This window comes from Primulina tabacum, chromosome 16 (genome assembly GCF_025594145.1).
Source record: "Primulina tabacum isolate GXHZ01 chromosome 16, ASM2559414v2, whole genome shotgun sequence".
NCBI lineage: Eukaryota > Viridiplantae > Streptophyta > Magnoliopsida > Lamiales > Gesneriaceae > Primulina > Primulina tabacum.
Window position 1 is genome coordinate 36,198,028 of NC_134565.1, and position 19,966 is coordinate 36,217,993.

At 34.6% G+C, this 19,966-nt stretch overlaps 3 protein-coding genes and 1 pseudogene across 4 annotated transcripts; 3 read left to right on the top strand and 1 right to left on the bottom strand.

The window, feature by feature from the left end:
• The first annotated feature begins 2,775 nt into the window (after nucleotides 1-2,775).
• Nucleotides 2,776-4,191, top strand: LOC142530116 (auxin-binding protein T85-like; annotated as a pseudogene).
• Nucleotides 4,192-6,483: 2,292 nt separating this feature from the next.
• On the top strand, nucleotides 6,484-8,255 carry LOC142530114 (uncharacterized). The gene has a single exon (XM_075635895.1). The coding sequence runs from the start codon at nucleotides 6,561-6,563 to the stop codon at nucleotides 7,920-7,922; it is 1,362 nt and encodes a 453-aa protein (XP_075492010.1). The 5' UTR covers nucleotides 6,484-6,560; the 3' UTR covers nucleotides 7,923-8,255.
• Nucleotides 8,256-9,262: 1,007 nt separating this feature from the next.
• Nucleotides 9,263-14,118, top strand: LOC142530115 (elongation factor Tu, mitochondrial-like). Its single transcript, XM_075635896.1, has 12 exons — nucleotides 9,263-9,569; nucleotides 9,790-9,865; nucleotides 10,022-10,114; nucleotides 10,229-10,303; nucleotides 10,646-10,750; nucleotides 10,848-10,938; nucleotides 11,027-11,232; nucleotides 11,711-11,794; nucleotides 12,455-12,517; nucleotides 12,593-12,655; nucleotides 12,909-13,149; nucleotides 13,795-14,118. The coding sequence occupies exons 1-12, from the start codon at nucleotides 9,388-9,390 to the stop codon at nucleotides 13,863-13,865; spliced, it is 1,350 nt and encodes a 449-aa protein (XP_075492011.1). The 5' UTR covers nucleotides 9,263-9,387; the 3' UTR covers nucleotides 13,866-14,118.
• Nucleotides 14,119-14,613: 495 nt separating this feature from the next.
• Nucleotides 14,614-17,380, bottom strand: LOC142529306 (uncharacterized). Of its 2 annotated transcripts, none has more exons than XM_075634810.1 (5): nucleotides 17,134-17,380; nucleotides 16,585-16,755; nucleotides 15,860-16,217; nucleotides 15,695-15,763; nucleotides 14,614-15,302 (listed from the first exon to the last, which is right to left on the bottom strand). In XM_075634810.1, the coding sequence occupies exons 2-5, from the start codon at nucleotides 16,685-16,687 to the stop codon at nucleotides 14,804-14,806; spliced, it is 1,029 nt and encodes a 342-aa protein (XP_075490925.1). In that variant the 5' UTR covers nucleotides 16,688-16,755; nucleotides 17,134-17,380; the 3' UTR covers nucleotides 14,614-14,803. The 2 variants fall into 2 exon arrangements, with proteins under 2 accessions (XP_075490925.1, XP_075490926.1); XM_075634811.1 differs by having other exon boundaries at nucleotides 14,614-15,299; nucleotides 17,134-17,375.
• Between the last annotated feature and the right edge of the window lie 2,586 nt (nucleotides 17,381-19,966).

Here is a 19,966-nt window from a genome sequence, read left to right on the forward strand (position 1 = left end):
CTTGAAAACTATGGGTCGTTATTTGCTTACTCTCGATTTTCCTATTATTTTATGTTTTGTCGAAACTTCCCACTGTGCAACCAATGACAATTTTTTTTTAGCATTATTACTGTTAACAATTTGAATGTAAATACATTTAATAAATTCACGTGGTGACAATTTTCTATCTCCATTGATCGTCAAATTCAGTAGGTTATAGAATGAAACATGTTGTCAAATATAATATGCAAAACATTGAATTTGGACATGTTCAGATCTGAAGTGTACCTATAAATAGGGGCATCATTTCACCTCATTTTGCATCCCAGTCTCAGGTAATCTATTTATATAATATTAGTTTTCTCATGTATTGAGAGAGTATGTATTCTTTTTGGAAACACGGTGAGTTATTGTACACCATAAATAATTATAGTGAAATTTTTTCGTCTTTCATGTGGTTTTTACCATAATAATTTTGATGGGGTTTTCTTGTAAATCTCGGTGTCCAATTTTAATATTTAATTTCGTATTTATATATCAAGATGCCGCACATGGACCGACAAGTGGTATCAGAGCCTTGGTTTAAATTTCTCAAAATTATGAGTATACTATTGGTTGCAACCTAAACTAATCTTCTACATCATAAATCCATTAATGCGAGATTATTTTGTCAAGTCTTCTAAATTGACATAATGGCATATGGATACGATATATTAAAGTTCAGTGAGATAAATTTTATGTTGTGGACAAAAAGATACGAGCAGTTTTAAGAAAGAACAATTGATTGACGGCTATTGAAGATAGATCGAGGAAAATGACAGACAATGGAAAGTGGAATGAAGTGATGATAATGATATTGTCAATTTATACTTGGCCATAGCAGACAAAGTATTGTAAGCATCTGTGAGATAAAGACGAAAAATATATATTTGGGATACTTTGACAATGATGTACGAAGTCAAGTCACTACACACTGAGATTTTCCTAATAGAAGATGTTATACTCATCGGATGGCAGAATCATTATCAATGACCGATCATATCAACACTCTAAATACTATTCGCCCAACTCACCTATATAAGGCATAAAATAGAGAAAAAATAATGTGTGGAGCTTCTACTTCAAAATCTATCGAATTCATATCATATCATCAATTTAACCAACATTATCATCACAAACTTTTAAAAATTTGATGATATATTAAATGCGGCGGTTCTCGGAAAAGAAATCCAGATCAAGAATATGGAAGATAGGTTGGTAAATTCGAATCAAACATATGTTTTACCGATGATCAAAGTAAGATTTATGGACCGTGACTCCAGTTGGAGCCAAAGGCGAGGTAGATCAAAGTCGGGAAGTAAGAAGAAAAGTTTTTTTAGCTTTAAATGTGGCTGTAGATGACACTTCAAGAAATAATGTACGAGTATCGAGAAAAGTTCTCAAGAAAATGTGATCAGCACTTCAGGCAGTGGTGAAATATTATTCAACGAAGCAGTAACAGTTGCAAAAGACAGACACAAGTGTTGTGACACATGGATTATGGATTCAGGGGATACATGACACATGACGTCTCAGAGAGATATTTAATTCATATTTCATGAGTCTTGGATATAATAGACTGAGTACATACCTTTGTACATATTTCAAAAGATCTGGTGATGATTATATCATTTTACTGTTATATGTGGACGATATGTTGGTACTAGGCCCAACAAAGATCAAGTCCAAGAATCGAAGACACAATCGGCTAGGAAATTTGATATGAAGGACTTGGGACCAGTAAACAAGATTCTAGATATGCTCACCGGACAGAAGTAACAGAAAGATTTGGCTTCTCATAACAATTATTTGAAGAAAGATTTGCAACATTTCAACATGCAAGATAATAAATCAATCTCGATCCTTCTTCCTGATAATAAACCCAGCAGTAAGCTGAGTTTCAAAGCTGCAAATAGTTGTGACGATATCTACAACTGAGTCATAACACATGACGGCTATTCAAACTTGCGAGGAAACAATATAGATTAAAATATTATTGGAGGATATTAGGCACAAACAAGAGAATGTTCATTTATTTTGTGACAGTCAGAGTGCCTTGCACATTGCAATGAATCCAGTATTTTATTACAGAACTAAACACATTTGAGTTTAATTTCACTTTGTTCGATAAGTAGTAGATGAAGAAAGTGTGATATGCACAATATCCATAGAAAAGATAAAATAGCTGATGCTCTGACCTAGCCAATTAACACAAATAAGTTTGAGTAATGTAGATCCTCAAGTGATCTAATACAAACATAATCAGCAGCGAATAAAAAAAATTAAAATAATGTGTGGAAATATGTTTGATATTCCTACAGAAATAGGAGAAATGTTTACAATTTGAATGTAAATGCATTTAATGAATTCGCATGGTGACAATCTTTTGTCTTTATTGATTGCCAAATTCCGTAGGCTGAAGAATGAAACATGTTGTCAGATATAACATGTTGATCATTGAAATTGGACGTGTTCAAATCTGAAGCGTATCTATATATAGGGACATAATTTCACATCATTCTGCATCCAGTTTCAAATATTCATATGATTTTTAGTTCTTTTTATCTACTTCTATAACATCTGTTTGTGATTGTACACTATAAAAATATTATAGTGAATTTTTTTTACCCTGATAATTTTTAGAGATTTTTTATGTAAATCTCGGTGTCTAATTTTATTTGTTATTTTCTTATTTTTATCTGAAGACATCGTACCAATAATTACATGAATACATTCAATCTATCTGTAAGCTATTTTAACAAACAGTTCACGTGCATGAACATAGTTTAGGTAATTAACACATTTTATGGACTTATCAGATCATGAATTTGTGCAGAATACCAATTCTACAAAGATTGATCAGGACGATTATGGAAGACCCGGTTTATCTCACACTTCCATAGCTGGTGCTGTCATGCACGGGTATAAGGAGGTAATAAGATTCATTTTTTCCTTTGGTTCATCAAGGTTTTCTTCATTCAGCATCATTAGTGATGGATCAGGAAGTTAGTAAAGGTGCGATTCAATGTATTTTTTTGGTGGTGAAGCAAAGCGACCATGGTAGCTCAGCCCCAATTTGCCGGGCTATTTATTTACATTTTTGTGTAGTAGATTGACTCTCATTTGATTATTGTTTATATGTCATTTTCATGATAGGTTGAGGTGTGACTCCAAACACTAGCTCTGGGAACCAATACTCCAATTCATAGACATTCGTATGAGGAAATAGTTGTAGTTCTAAAAGGGTGTGGTACTATTTATCTTTCCTCGAATTCACATTCAAATTATCCCGGGAAACCACACAAGTTCCATATTTTCCCAAACAACACATACCATATACCTGTCAGTGATGCTCATCAGGTTCAATCGACTTTCTTCTTCCTGTTGGTGTTGAAAAAATCTGTTTATGGATTACCTTTCGGCTACAAAAATGTCTGTGTGTGAAAATACGGGCTAGAACTCTCAGGTAAAAAAAAAACTAACATTATCAGAAGAAAAAACTGTTTAGTGAATGATGATAATGACTTCCCATTGAAATTCTAGAATGATGTAGATCAAGTCAACCTGAACTTTGACATCTGGCTAGTGGTAAAGATCTTTTTATTTTTTTTCTTAATCTCTTGGCAAAACTGAAGGCTTTCATTTTGTCGGAGTATCTCAAGTTTCCTCCTTTCATCTAGTGCATTTAGAAACTTTCACTGTGTTTCGTTTCTACACATGGTACTTGCCTGCTTTATTATAGGTCTGTAACACCAACGGACCGGAGGATTTGCAATTTCTAGTCATTATATCTCGACCGCCAATGAAAGTGTAAGTCATTTATGTTTCTACTTTAAATTGCAGTTGATTGTTCATATCTGTGTGTCAAAGTGTTGTATACAAATTTATGGAAAATCAAGTGAGCAATGAAATTTGTATATTGGTTATGCACATCAAATTTGATGCTTTTTTTAAAGGTATTAATTTCTCCCACAAAAGATGCAAATGGTTCACAGAGAATTAACCTTTCAGGATACAAAACCTATAATCACCACAATTCGAAGTTTGCACTCTCTCGAATTTTCAGAGCAAGAAATTACAAGCTTTTATCAAAGTAGAATGTCAAATATTCAAACTAATATGTGAAGAACGTGACTTAAATTTTGCAATGAAGATGCAATTTAACATATTAGGCCATCTCCAACCACAAAATCTATTTTGGTGCAACTTTTACGCTAAAATAGTGCGATTTTTGCACCAAATACAACATCCATCTCCAACCCATTTACTTCAAATCTTACATCAAAAAGAATATTCTCAAAATATTCTTTTTATTTTACATATATTAATTATTATATTTGATTTAATATATTTTTAATTATGACTAAGATTTTATTATTAATAAATTTAAATAATAATATTTAAGTTTATAATTTAATTAAACATTTGTATTTATAATTATATTTATCATAAACCATTAAATCAAATTAGTCCTTAATTAATAATAATTAACATAAATAAATATTTTAAAAATCAACCATTATTATTTTAAATTTATATATTAAATATTTAATTATTAAAATATTATACTATTATTTAAATAATATTTATATTTTTTAATACTAATATTTATAATAAATACAAATAAAAAAATCAAAAAAAAAAAGAAACAAACCTCTGCGCCAAATTTGGCGCAGAGGAATGGGGCTGCGTTATTTTGGCAAAATAGCGCAGCACCAAAATGGTGCAGGGTTGAAGATGATCTTAGCAATGAAAGGTTGTCAAGATTCATAAACAGCAAAAATACATCTCCAAATGAGGAAGATGCACCCTCTCGAAAGAATGCATCTCTTCAACTCAATTTTAAATTTTAAACTGTTTCATTATTAATTTTTTTAATTTCTTATTTATTATTTTCATTTACTTCTTATATTATTATATGCAAATATATTAATATATAACACAAAGAACATGGTGTTTTCTACATGCATCCCATCCATTATAAAGCTTGCCAGTCTATCTATATATAAAAAAGAAGAAGCAGAATTTGATGGAATAATGGAGTTTAAGATATTTACTTAGTAAGTGCTTTTTCCATAATTGAACACTAGCGACTTTGCACACGCGGTGCGTGTGTGTAAATTTTTTTTTATAATTATATATAGACTAAAGTGAAATTTTACAAATTATCGAGGGACTAAAGTGCTTTTTGAATAGTTGTAATTTAAAAAAAATAAAAAAATGTTTTTTGAAATTAAAAAAAATAAAAACAAAAATGTAATTGTGATATAAATTAAGGGCAAAATTGAAAAATCAAAAAACAAACCAATTTTTTTGTCTCTATTAAAGAGATTCTTAGTAGATGTACTCAACCTTAATTTTATCAATTAATATTATTTCATTATTGTTGTTAATTTTGTTGATATTGTTACTTTTAATTTTCAAACTCAATCATTCGTAATATCAGTATATTATTCTTATTTTATTCTTTGTTAATAATCTTGATATCACTGATTTATTTCTCTGTCTATAAAGTAATAATATTATTTTATTAATTTTTAAAAATTAAAGTTTCATATATTTTACTAATAATTTTAAAAGTTATAATGATTTTAAAATTTTAAAAAAATATAATTAAGAACATGAAAAGAAATAAATTAATTCTAATAATAAAAAAAACCCTATTCTTATGTTTGAAAGCAAAGATTTGGAAGGATTTGTGGGGATTTGCATTTGTAAAACGATCTGGTTAGTTGAATTTTAAAAATGAAATTGGATTTTAAGAAATTAGACCGGATTAGACCGGATATAATTGCATGTAAAAAAAATTTCTCAAAACTAATCAGATTTAATAGGATTTGGATTTGAATAAATCTAAATAAATATTCATAACAAATTTTTTTAATTATTATCCTTCTATCATCTTTATATGTTATGGTTGTATTAAATAATGAATTTATTTATTTTGTATATTGGATTTTTAAGATCTATTCTTATAGTGTCATGAATATTGAATAATTATCTATTCAATAATAATAATTTTTTTATTTATAAGATTATAATGTTGTTGAATATTCAGTTTTAAAATAATTTATTTCCTAAAATTTAAATTTGAATATTAAGATGTTATATTTGATTATTTTATTTTGATAATTTATTTTCAGTTATATAAGAGTTTATGTCATTTATATAACAAAAATATATAATTGAAATGATATAAAAAAATATACGATAAAATTAATTTTAATTTTTCAGTTTTTTAATAATGTAAATAGTATGTTTTAAATATTGATTTACGTAAAAATAATTAAGATTATTTTAATAAATTTTTAAAATTTCAAAATCAATTTTTCTTTTAAATGAGTTTTAAATAAAATTGTAAATTTCAAATCAGATGATATTCTAAATTGATGAATTTCTAAATTTAATTTTAAATCTAAATTTAAATCCAAATCCAAATCCAAATTTAAAATTTTAAACATCCAGTATATTGTTTCCAATCAATCAATGCATCGACTATAAGCAAAGTTTCCTCCCAATTACGAAATGAAGTGATTTCCGCAATGAATTTCTTCAAGTCCATCTTATCTGACGATCCGGACCCTCCCAAATCCGCTGCGATGGACCCGGGTCCCGCCGTCAAACCACCGCATGACGACCGCCATCAGAGCGGCGTCACACAGGATGATTCTTCTGATGGATGGAGTTTCGGTGGTTTGATCAAGACAATATCAACACGATCTGAATCGGTGATGGAAACATACCGTAGAGATCTAAAGGAATTTGGTTTGGGTCTGAAGAAGGAGACCGAAATCATCCGAGACGCTGCGAGCAGGGCGGTGGTGGATCTCCCTGCTTCTTTGGAAGCTGGTGCTTCAGCCGCACAAGGCGCGCTGGATGGGGTGATGAAATCCACGGCCGAAATTATTTCTAAGGAAACAAATTTTTTTATTTCGGATGGGGAATCGGAGACGCCTGAAACTAATAGGAGCTTGAATACGGGTAGGTATAGTCGGTTTGAGGCACAGTTGAGTGCGATTCAGAGTGATTTGAGCACTTTCTGCGATGAGCCGGAGGATGTGGAGGAGTATAAGAGGTGGAAGTTGGAATTTCAGTTGATCGAGAGGACGGATGAAATTGGGGGTTTGATTGGGGATGATGGAATCTTGGAGAGTGTTTATAGGAAGATTGTGCCGAGGGAAGTTGGTCAAGAGACCTTTTGGTGCCGATACTTTTATAGAGTTGATAAGCTCAAGCAGCAGGAGAGGGTGAGAGCTAATCTTGTTAAAAGGGCTATTGCAGTTGATGATGATGATGAAGAATTATCCTGGGACGTTGAGGATGATGAAGATGGTGCGAGTGGAAGTGAGAGTGTTGTGAAGGCGAAAGGTGGAGATGATAAGGGAGCGAGTAATGGAAGTTTGAAGTCTTTGGAAAAACTTGAGAGTTCAAATGGCCCTCTGCTAGATGTCAAGGAAATGAAAGATTTCAATCTGGGCGATGGCAGTAAGGACGAAGTGGTGGAGTCAAGTAAGGAAAGTGTCAAAGAGCCGTCTTTGAGCGAAAAAGAACTGAAGTCTGATGAAGTTGAAGTGAAGAGAGATGGAGATGTGAAGAATGAACTAATTGTTGAAAAAAAGAACAATGAGAAAGTGGGTGCAGAGGAGCAGGGCGAAACAGGTGAATGTTGGAAAGGAAATGATGCTTCTTTGGTGTTGAGTCATAAATTGAAGGTGGAGGAGGAGGAAGATCTGGGGTGGGATGAGATCGAGGATGTAGGAAGTGGCGATGAGAAGAAAATTTTGGCTGCTAGTCATGATGAGAGACCAAAATCCGAGGATATGAGGAAGAAGTTGAGCATTACAGAGGACGATGAGGATTTGAATTGGGACATTGAAGATGATGATGAGCGAGCAAAAGCTTGATGGCATGTGAATGACACGAAGTGTCAATCTTTCGATTCTATTATGTGTATGAGCTTTTTAGTAGCTTGATGCCTCGTAAATATGGTGAATACAACGGTTGGATGTGGATTTGAAGGGGTTAATGATGCCTCAAAGCCTACTTACCTGGTAAATGTCAACAAGAATGCAAATTTATGGAAATTCGAATTTGAGTTCATAGTTCAGTGTCATTAATTGTTCATTTGGTATCATTTATGTCAATCTTTGATAATGTTGCACTTTTTATGTGGATCGTTGTTTATGTTGGATGAGTCAAAGCCTATGTCTTTGTGAATCGATTGTTGATATAGTATATTTCGAAGGTGCGACCATGCAGTAGAAACATCACGCAGTGTTATTACACATTTTACATTAAACAAGCATATTTGATCACAACCCAGTAATAGAATATCAGAAATACTCTAAAACGTTATAAGAATATTGCTAGTATCAATAATTCCTTAAAGGATTATAACTTATTGGCTTCATCATCTTGTTCTTCACTTTGATACTATAATCAGAAAACTTACTGTCGTCATCCTTGGGCGAGTTAACCTTCTCTATTTTAACATCATTGAGTGATTGAGCTGCTCTTGAAGCAAATTTTTTGACGTGCCTAATGCTTTAGGAATTGGAAATTATTCTCAGCCGATAAAGCCCCCGACTCCCTTGTGTTTTTATAAGATATATTTCCTCAAACCTGCTTGCTTGTTTATGTATTATTTTATCTATTGTTTAACATCATGTAATTGAAAATATATTTTATCGTTAAATTTTAATTAATATGCTTAAACTCGTATACTTAATGTTTGTGCTTTATAGTTTTTCATGCTAGAAATTTTAGGTAGTGTTTCGGTTGATAGATTTGATTTGGACGAAGGACTTGATTTGATTATAAGATTTGAAAAAATTAATTTCAAATGACACTCATGTTCAACCGTATTTGAAATTTCATCATGAATGTATTTGAAATTCATCCTAGTAACCATCGAAATTGCTTAATTTAATATAAATTTGATTTGAAATTTACTTGAATTTTACTTATATTTAAAATATCTACAAATAGAGATTTAATATTCATTATTAAATGAATTTAATATAACAAACAAATGAATTTAATCCGTGACTTCCAATTAACAATCCAAATCAGGCCTATGAATTTTTCCGTCAAAAGAATTTTAAGCTTGGATTCAGGCCCGCTCAAGATCAAAAATATAGGCCATACTAACCTAGGCCGTTGAAAGGCCCATATCGAGTGGACGCGAATAACTATTCCTTACTGGACCCGGTACCAAACGGCGTCGTAAGGATCTGACATCTGGAAAAGCCCTAGCGAATTTTTCTTCCTAAAACCCTGAATTTCCCAAACCACAACTAAACTGCTCCGCGCCTTTCCATTTTCTCACTCCCTGTAACACTGTTACTCTACCTATTTTGAACTCGGAAAATGGCGTCGGTGGTTGTCCGGAACCCGAATTCGAAGCGGGTGATCACACTCATGCCGAGAATCTACTCGTCGTGTTACCGAGGGTCCGCTGTCTCTTCGCCTTTTTCTGCATCGGAATCCAGTATCTATTCCACCTCCGTATGCAATCCCTGGTGGAGATCCATGGCTACCTTTACTCGCACGTAAGATGCGTTTTATTGTTTTGGAATACGGAAATGACCGATGCAGTTCATCGCTTCACTTTGGCTTCTTCTTTTTTATTAATTTATTTTGATCATTTTCTCTAGGTTTAAGCAAACGTGAAATAAGGCAAACGTGAAAATAAGCATCCTGAAGATTTTTTTTAATGATACGAGTCTGATAACTTGGTGGTAATTTAATTGATGTAATACTTGTTTGCAGAAAGCCTCATGTAAATGTGGGAACGATTGGGCATGTTGACCATGGAAAAACTACATTAACCGCAGCGATCACCAGGGTAGGGTTGAAAATAATAATCACAGTATTGTGATGTACACTTTTTCTTTCTTTAGTTTTGCTTTGTCTCGGTCATGTTCTATAATCATAAATGGTCTTATATCGTGTATATTCTTTGTACTTCAACGTCTTTAACCCATTTTATTTTCTTTGTAAGGTCTTGTCAGAAGAAGGTCATGCTAAAGCTGTTGCCTTTGATGAAATTGATAAAGCCCCTGAAGAGAAAAAGAGAGGGATCACAATTGCCACGGTTAGGATATTTTCTTTATTTTATCTCGTATAACGCTTCCGTTTGACATTATCTACTTGTGCGTGTCCTGGAGCTTTTGTCAAATATAGGTTTATGAGTGAGTTGATGCTGCAGGCTCATGTAGAGTACGAAACAGCAAAGAGACATTATGCTCATGTTGACTGTCCTGGACATGCTGATTATGTGAAGGTTGGGTGCGGCTTGCTCATGTTTGAACCTTCTAAGCTTGAATTACTCATTAACCCCTATTCTAGTACTGTTACTTCATGATGGATTTCTTGTCATGGATGCAATTTGATGAAGATAGAGGTCGGGTTTATTTATGTTTGGAAGCAAAAATGAAGTGATAGATAACTCAGATATATTTCAATTCAGTTAAATTGAGAAAATGTATACTATAGGAGAATTATAATTGAAAATATTAAATTGAATCTTGAAGACCTCCTCCGGTAAAATGTCATTTTTGGCTCCGTTAATTTAATCTTTTGCCACTATTGGAAGGTAATGCAACTCTTTTTGATGATAATGCAGAACATGATTACTGGTGCTGCTCAAATGGATGGGGGTATCCTTGTTGTGTCTGCCCCTGATGGTCCGATGCCACAAACTAAGGAACACATTCTGCTCGCACGCCAGGTTTACGTCTGGACGTGAATTGATATGCAGAATTATGATTCATGGTTTTGCTAATCTTTTGGCTTTGCATTTTCATCATTTACACTGACTACTATAGGTTGGTGTGCCATCGCTTGTGTGCTTCCTTAATAAAGTTGATGCTGTGGATGACCCAGAATTGCTGGAACTTGTGGAAATGGAACTACGTGGTAATCTTAAAGTTTGATCCTGGCATTGTTCTTGCCTGTTGGCCTTTCTATTTTATTCTAACTATTCAACATTACCTTGTTTTTACAGAACTGCTAAGCTTCTACAAGTTTCCTGGTGATGAGATTCCAATTGTCCGAGGATCGGCTCTGTCTGCTTTAGAGGGGACGAATGAGGAAATAGGGAAAATGGCTATATTAAAGTTAATGGATGCTGTAGATTCATATATTCCAGATCCAATACGTGTACTTGATAAGCCTTTCCTGATGCCCGTGGAAGATGTTTTTACTATTCAGGTAACATATAATTTTACATCAATTAATTTTAGAGAGAATAATAATATATGTTGAACTTTAACATCATAAAATTATAAAGGGATGCTTGTTCATTATAGCCTAGGAATCAGACCATTTCAATGTCATGGTCAAACGTTTATGAAAGGCAGTTGTATGTAGCAAGCTTTTAAAAAAGAAAATATATATGTGCACGTGATGGAGAAACCAATAGTAATAATATCGGCTTTGTGTCTTTGAAAATTTAAGTTTCTAAATGTGGTAGCTATCAATGAAATAAAATTAAAAATTGAAATGTGGTTAATTTATCTTTCCTTTTATGTACTTATTAATATTTTTGGTGATGCTAATTGATATTACAGAGGTCAAGGATGATTGGACATCAAAAATTTTTTGAAGTCCAATGTCCTTTCCTTTTATTTTCTTGATGAAGTAATTTTATACTTAGAGAATTATTGGTATCGATATATTTAAATTTAAGGGGCGTGGAACTGTTGCGACGGGCCGTGTTGAACAGGGAATAATCAAACCAGGGGAAGAAGTAGAAATTTTGGGGCTCTCGCTGGTGAGTTATCTTTGTTAATTTATTTGGAAACTTGGTTTTCAAACAGAATGCTTGATAGCTTTTTATGTGCTATTGATTTAAAGTTGATGTTGAAGGAGTAGAGAGTCTTAATCCTGGACATTAGTCTTAGGAAGAGGCTGGTGGAATTCATGAATTTGTTGTATCAAGTTTCAGATGATGGAATCATATAAGTTTGAGTTTGTAAAAGTTCTGCGTCATCTGTTCATAACTCTTGTCAATCTATTTAAAACTGGAAGCAAGTTCATTGCCAGATTTATTAACATTTAAATAGTTGAAGCTGTGCAACCAGACTTGTAGTTTCCCCCCTGGAAGTTTATTGTCATTTCTTTGTGATCAAATCGACGTCTATATAGTCGTTACATGATTTCTTCTTCATATAGATAGATATAGCATCTATGGGTCAATTACTTAGAAGATCGACTTCTATATGGTCGTAATGTTGTTTTATCAAACTTGGGAGCACATACAAACAAGTTGGATTTGTTTTCATGAATGATTAGATTGCTCTCCGGCAATCAAATTATCCTGTGGAACAATTCTTCTATTGGTTTACCCGCTTATGTCGTGAGCTAGCTCCAACATATTCTACTGCTTTGTTTTTGTTCTGGTACACCAATGCAACGTCTCTTTCTGCTACAGAACAAACTAAAAACTACGGTAACTGGTGTAGAGATGTTCAAGAAGACTCTGGATTTTGGTCAGGTAAAGATATTAATTTATGCTCGTGAAAATGATTATTTATGTTGCACCTGTTACAATCATTTCTTTTTGTTCTAGGCCGGTGACAATGTGGGTCTGCTATTGCGTGGCTTGAAACGTGATGATATACAACGAGGAATGGTTAGCGCACTCACTGGGATGTTTATTTCTGTTATTTATTCCATTCACTCTTATACCTTTGTTTGTCTGTGATAACTCGTTGTTCGGGAATCAATAAAGTTGTTTTTCCTATTGCCTGGTTATGCTATTATCTGTTATCTGGATGCCTTACCGGCCCTGTTTACAGAATATTGTTTCAAATGAATGCTTTAAATGCATCTGCAAGATGTGTTGGGGATATCATTTATCTGTTTCTTTTGTTCGTATCATGCAGGTGATTGCAAAACCCAGTACTCTTAAAACCTACACAAAATTTGAGGCAGAAATATATGTCCTCACAAAAGAGGAAGGGGGTCGTCATACCGCTTTCTTTTCGAATTATAGACCTCAATTCTACATGAGGACAGCTGATGTCACTGGTAAAGTCGAGTTGCCAGAAAATGTGAAGATGGTTATGCCCGGGGACAATGTAACTGCTGTTTTCGAGCTTATCTACCCAGTTCCTCTTGAAGCAGGTACATGGAGGCTATGTTTCAATTAGAGGTTTTACTGGGTTGCCATTATCTGATCCAACTAAGCTTTAACTTATTGTGTTTTGTCACTTTCCGGTTGGTTTTACCGATCTTTAATTATGCATTGCTTTTCCATTTCTATTTGAGCCATTTCTTGCACTTGTGTCGAGGCATTGCTTGTTGCAGGTGATATTTATTTTGGTAGTCTTTTATTCAATTCAACCAGAGAAAGGGAGAAACTATAGATGTTATTATCCTTGATGCCGTCAATTGCTGCTATTTTTTTGGTAATATTGTGGACAATCTGAATCTAAATAAAGAAGATGCCAACTCTAGTTTAATTCTGGTTTTCAATTTATGTTATCTGAGAACAGATGTTTACTTTCAGCTGATTTTGATCTTATGTACCTTCTTTCGTTTTGAACAACCATCGAGTTGTTTTAAGAATTTTGATACTTGCTTTTCTATTGTACATGAAGTATATATAATGGGGTCACTAAATACTTCGTGATTTTGAATCTCTCCTTGATTATGGTGGGAAAACTAGAGAGATTCTAGTGGTGATAGGCATTGTACTTCTGGTTATTTAGTTATTTACACAGTCAATTTGCTAACCAAAACTTAACCATTTTTTTCCAAAATGGACAGGCCAAAGATTTGCCCTGAGAGAGGGTGGCCGAACAGTTGGTGCTGGAGTTGTTTCAAAAGTTATGAGCTGAACTTGAAACCAACATAGTCTTGCCTAGATTGCCTCCTTTCACCCATAGTTCGCCCTTTGTTCTGCCTTTGATTGCGAATATCCTTCGGCTTTGCTGCAAAATGGTTTGATGCCCTCATTTGTAAGGTGCATTTGAGAATATTTAAGAAGAGCACACAAGCGATATTGCAGTGACTCGTTACTCCACAATATTCTTGTTATTTTTATATAGTTTTCGTCATGTATCATCAATAAATAATTTTGTTTTGAGGCTGCAGTTCTCGCATTAAGTGCTCTTCCCTACCACATAATGGTGCCGGAACGGACCTAATTGTCAGTACTAGAAAATCCAGAGTTTTTTAGTCTATAATTCCTCAAAAAGTAGGAAAATTTCATGGGGTGGTTTGTTTTTTATTGTTCGAATGAATATCGGTAAAGGTCACTTTCTTTACCCAATATAAATATAATTTTATATTCACGTCAAGTATGGGTTTTAAGAATTCATTCCCTAATTTAAAGTTATGCATTGTGTTTATGAATACTATAATTTATGCGAAAGTAATAATAGAACAAGAGTATGTATCAATATTCGTTTTAATCATTTTGACAGACATTGACTTTTTCTCGTTATCCTCCGCATTTCTCCTTGTTTTCACTAGATAGTGGAAAATTTTATTCAGGGAGTGATGATTCTCTAACCGTCAGGTGTAGTTTATGTTAATGTTACTTTTGGTCATTTTGACAAAGACATCAACCTTTTCTCATTACCCTTCACAGTAGTTTCCATGTTTTCATTAGAGTTTAGATATAAAAAATTTCACAAGGGGATGATTGCTCCTCCAACAAAATTCCCAGGAAAAAATGTAACTTCTCGAATTACAATTTCAATCTTGAGACTACGAAGAATGTCCCAACAGTGTGCATGCAACGTTGTGTGAAGTATCAACTCACCAACGTTAATCAGACCACCACCCTCAGAACAACTACCACCATCAAGGCCGCTCCACGATAGTACATATCCTTCATATTTCTCCCCAAACAATTCATCATTTCATCTTCTTTTTCGCTCATCTTGCCAGAAATTTTGCCGATAGAATTCACCGTATCTCTCAGTTTTTGTACAGCCCACGAGAGCGAAATAAGCCCCAACCCCAATCCAGTACTCAGAACCTTAGATGCACAAAAGGGTACCCTATTACAGGCTACACGGCATAGTACTGATAAAATGACAGCAATACCAGCTCCAGCAATGGTGGCGGAGCATTGGGTTAGCATCTCAGGCAGCGGGGGACTGAATTTCTTCAACAAGTGGATAGTGTTTTTGGTCTGCCACTGCTCTTTGTTGACAAGAATGGACAAAAGAATTTCACACATGTGAACGTGGCTCTTTTCCCTCTCTTTAATGCTTCTTGTAGGGCTCTTCTTCTCTGATGCCTTTCTCCTCACTTTTTCGTGGCTGCAAAAAATTTATAACGTAAGGTGCAAAATTTTTTCATCTCGTGATCATATATATCTAGAACAAGACTAGAGTAAGATGGCAGTTTAATATTTTACAAGTGGCAGGCACACGCCTTTGTACATACAAAATAGACGCCAAAACATGGTTTTGCATAGGAGAATTTCACATCTTAACCTTTAGAGATTGAAGATGATTTAAACTTGTTAAGAAAATCTAAAAAAATATCAAATAGGAATATACATAGATGGAGGCGGCTTATTTTATGAAAAACTGAGGACTTCACCAAGATACCACTGAGGTCTAAGTTTATAAATGTACGTAAATAGTTTGTCCTTGCAGTGGAGTCCTAGAGAGTATAAAATTATATGTCTGGTTTGAAAGCAGAGTTGTACCTCTTCAAAGGTCCTGCTTTCTCAGTTAGAAGATTGGATGCTATAGCGCTGGCTTGTGCTCTTTTCCGCCTGGTAAACAAGATAAAAACATTGTGAGGATCCTAGAAAAAACAAATTCATTAAGATAGTTGAGTGGTCAATGAAACAAATAAAGCTAATTAATACCTTTCAAAGAAAGGGACCAGCATAGTCTGCTTACTGGATTTATTCGTATTTTTTGACGAGTAAACGCTAGATATTTCGTGAAATACATCATTCATCTCATTCCCAAAATAGTTCTGTTGTTGACCATCAAGATCACACGAATATTCCACAGAGGATTCATTGAAGTAGAATTCCCCGGTTGGATATACAAGAAACTGCTGAGAAAATGGTGCAAAATCTAGATGCCCCATCAAATCGTGGAGCAAAGACAAATCAAGCGAACCATTTTCTACTCCCATTGATCCAGAGGCAAGTAATTTCAAGATCTTTTCCTGACTTTTACATTTATCGGCGATCCCAAAGCCAGAAGGTTCGAAGCCTGGTTGAGCAACAAAATTTAAAACGCGAATAGAGTAAGGATTACTTCAGCGTCACTGAATTCTCAAATTTACGAGTTTGAATCCCATGAGTTGCTAGTTTTACGGTTATCGGGTCCGGATTTGCATTGTACTATTACTACCTATCATAATTTTTTATATAAATCTGGACGCTCAGTAGTGCCATGAGGTTTTAAAAACTCAATCATTATTCCCGAGGAGCGATTAACTCCTCCCTACAATTCTAGAGGCAATGAATTTATCAAAATACACAAGTAGCAAAATATATATATATTACTGGGAAGGGTATTTTTTGGTACAAGGTAACAGATATTTAAATGGAAAGGAGAAAATTAGTCAGTGGTGAACCTTGAATGCCAGTAGGCCTTTTAAAAGCCGACTCCAGTGTGATCAAGTTATGACGGTCTAACAATCCACTGGTAATTTCCAATCCTCTTTCTGGTGCAGGCATAAACCAAAGGAGCGAGAGCTAAACTGAACTTGGTTTGAGTCCTGATGGGGAAGAAAACTGTGGAAGTCCTGCGACATAAAGGATAAGCTCAGCACGAGAGGAACACAAAATTATACAGTGGACGCCAATCAACAAACAAAGTATTCATTCACGAATCAAGTAAAAAACTAAATCTCAAAACTTTTCCCAGGATAATGAAATCTGCATCACCTTCCTATGCAAATACTAAGATATTATTCATTTGGTTCAAATAGTCAATAGTGCTAAAACAGAATCATTCACGAAATAATGGGAACGATTCTGGAAAATATCACAAGTCAAGCAAAAAGGGAAAAACAGAAAGTGGCTGCCAATCTTGGGCATATGCATCTCAAGCTTGTGCTCGAAAATTCTTGAGCATATAAACATATGAACCTTATACAGACACGGAATCCTCTATTCTATACCTTTTTAAAGCCTGGTTTTGAATGCAACAAATGAGGAGGGCAGCCATGCGAGGCCATCAAACAGAGCTCCGTCATCTCTTCCTCAGAGAGGAACCCAGTTTCAGATAACCAAAAAGGTTCCGTCTTCTGTGCCCGTCTTTTAAGGGTCGCAACAAGATTTGGCCTATCCTACACCACTCCTCAAATTTACAATAGATATAATTCATATTAATCAAGGCCCAATTTCGTTTGCAAGTGGCATTATAAATGAAATCAAGAAAATAGATACATGTGATACAAGAATTAACGGGGAATTCTAGCGAGTTGGTGGGTCTAAATCCAGGTTGGGTCTCTGAGTTCAGACAAAAGCTTCTTTTCAGGAATCTTCTAGGAGTTGTCAAAATTACCTGCCACGGCTTTTGTTTTTGTTTTTTTTGTTACATTGGGGCTGGTGGTGTGGTTGATTGTGCAATACATTGTGCGCTAAATTCTGGTGGAATAAAAAAACCGAAGGAGGGGGAATGCATTGGGCTAGATGGAGAAAATTATGTAGACCGAAGCAATATGGAGGTATGGGGTTTCGTAATCTCTCTGAATTTAATCGTGCTCTTCTTGCTAAACAGGTATGGAAAATCATTACGGAGCCTTCCTCGCTTATGGTACAAATGCTCAAATCTCGATATTTTAAAGATTGTGACATTATAGATGCTACTTTAGGATCGAATCCATCCTACATATGGCGATCGATCTTTTGGAGTCGAGATCTTATTCAAAAAGGATTGATGTGGAGAGTGGGGAATGGATCCCACATCAATGCACTTACTGATTGCTGGATTCCTAGTCTCTTTTCTGGGAAAAGCTCGATGACATGCTCAAGTGGTTTGAGTAAGGTTCAAGAACTTATTTCATGTGACAGAATGTGGAATGAAGTTGAGATACGCTCCAGATTTCCTTCCTTCGAAGCAGAATGTATTCTTGATATACCTTTGAGAAATCAGCACACTGAAGATGTTAATTCTGGAAGTGGGAAAAGAAAGGCAAGTACAAAGTTAAATCGGGCTACCTGGCTCAAATTGGATGCTTTGATCCACATGAATCTCTATCGGCATTCTCGTTGGAAAAGTGGTGGAAAAAGATTTGGCAGCTAAACATCCCACAGAAAGTTCGAATATTTTTTTGGCGTGCGAGCAATGAATTAATTCCCACTTAACTGAACTTGTTTAGAAGACATGTACATGCCAATGGATGCTGCTTTTATTGTAGCTCTTCGAATGCTTCAACAAGCCATTGTCTAATCTTTTGCCCCCTTGTGAGGCATATCTGGAAAGGTACGTTTTTTTGGCCATATCTAAAGAAATGCGGTGTGCTGTCTTTTATATCATGTGGGTTGTGTCTAATGGATCAAGTTTCACCTGCTGATTTTGAATTGTTTGCAATGCTTGCTTGGGCAATTTGGAAAGCGATTTGTATTTTAAAACATAATAGCCATATTCCCAACAAATGTATTAAAGTCGAGTGGGTAATGTCATATCTTGAGCAATTTAGAACAGCTAGAGGTGCTTGGAATTTAGCTTCAGGGGAGGTGCAGAGTAGCAGAGATATGAGGTGGGTGCCTCCTCTGTTGGGACAGTGGCGACTTGATGTAGATGCTGAGTTTAATGATACTGTTGGTAAATATAGTGTGGGTGCTGTGATTCGAAATCACTTTGGAATTATTTTTGCTGCCTCAGCCATAGGCATACATAAACCAGGATCAGTGTTGGAGGCAGAGCTCTCGGCTATTCTGTTTGGTTTGATGCTTGCTGTGAGATGTAACGTTTCTGATGTTTGGGTCTTCTCGGACTCCTGTAATGTTGTTAAAGAGGTGACTTCGAAGTCTCAGGCTCGCAACCACCAGGGACTGTTGGTCTTGAACATATTAGATATCTTGAATTCAGGTAGATTTAAAAAGTTAGATCATGTTAAGTAGAAATACAAACAAGTTAGCGCACTGTTTAGCGCATTTTGCTTTATCTCATCCTTCTCGTTCATGTTGGATGTACGGTTTTTACCCATCGTGGTTGATGGATGTAGCTACTGTGGATTTAATTAATGCATAATATCTGATTTCTCCTAAAAAAAAAAGGTTTATATATTACTACACTCAATATTATTATTGACATTTAGATTAAAAAACATAATTACATGATTATAATTCATCAATGAAATATACATGACTAAAAATATCACACATCAATACATACATGACTAAAATCGACATTTTGTTTTTATAAATTTAATCACTTTTACAAAAGTATGATTTTTGCAAATACTCTACGAGCAGTGGCGGAGCCAGAAATATAGCTCTGCCCGAGCTAGAATTTTAAACTTTAGAATCTTTTAATTTTTTAAATTGATCTACCCGTACTAATATCATATTATTTCAAAATTATACAAAATTTACACACCAATTTTTTTAAAAAAAATTGGCCCGAGTACAAGAGCATGTAGCTCTGCCCCTGTCTACGAAAATGATGACCATTATCTTATACATTTTAATCATAGATAGTTGAGTATTTTTCTATCAGTTATGATTTTAACCTATCAAGATAAAAAAAAAGCAATATAAAATTTATATATTTTTTGAAAACATATAAAATGTATTTCACTAAAACATGATAATTCAGTTTGAAACCCTAAAACCGAGTTATGGTCATCCCGAGCCCTAACCGTTCTCGAACCCTCATCATTCCCCGAACTCTTAGTAGTCTGAACCCCTACCATGCTGAAATCCTTAGCGTTCTTTAACCTTATCTCATTCTCCCGAGTCCTTAGCAGCCCGACCTCCTATCTTGCTCGAGCCCTACCCTAACCG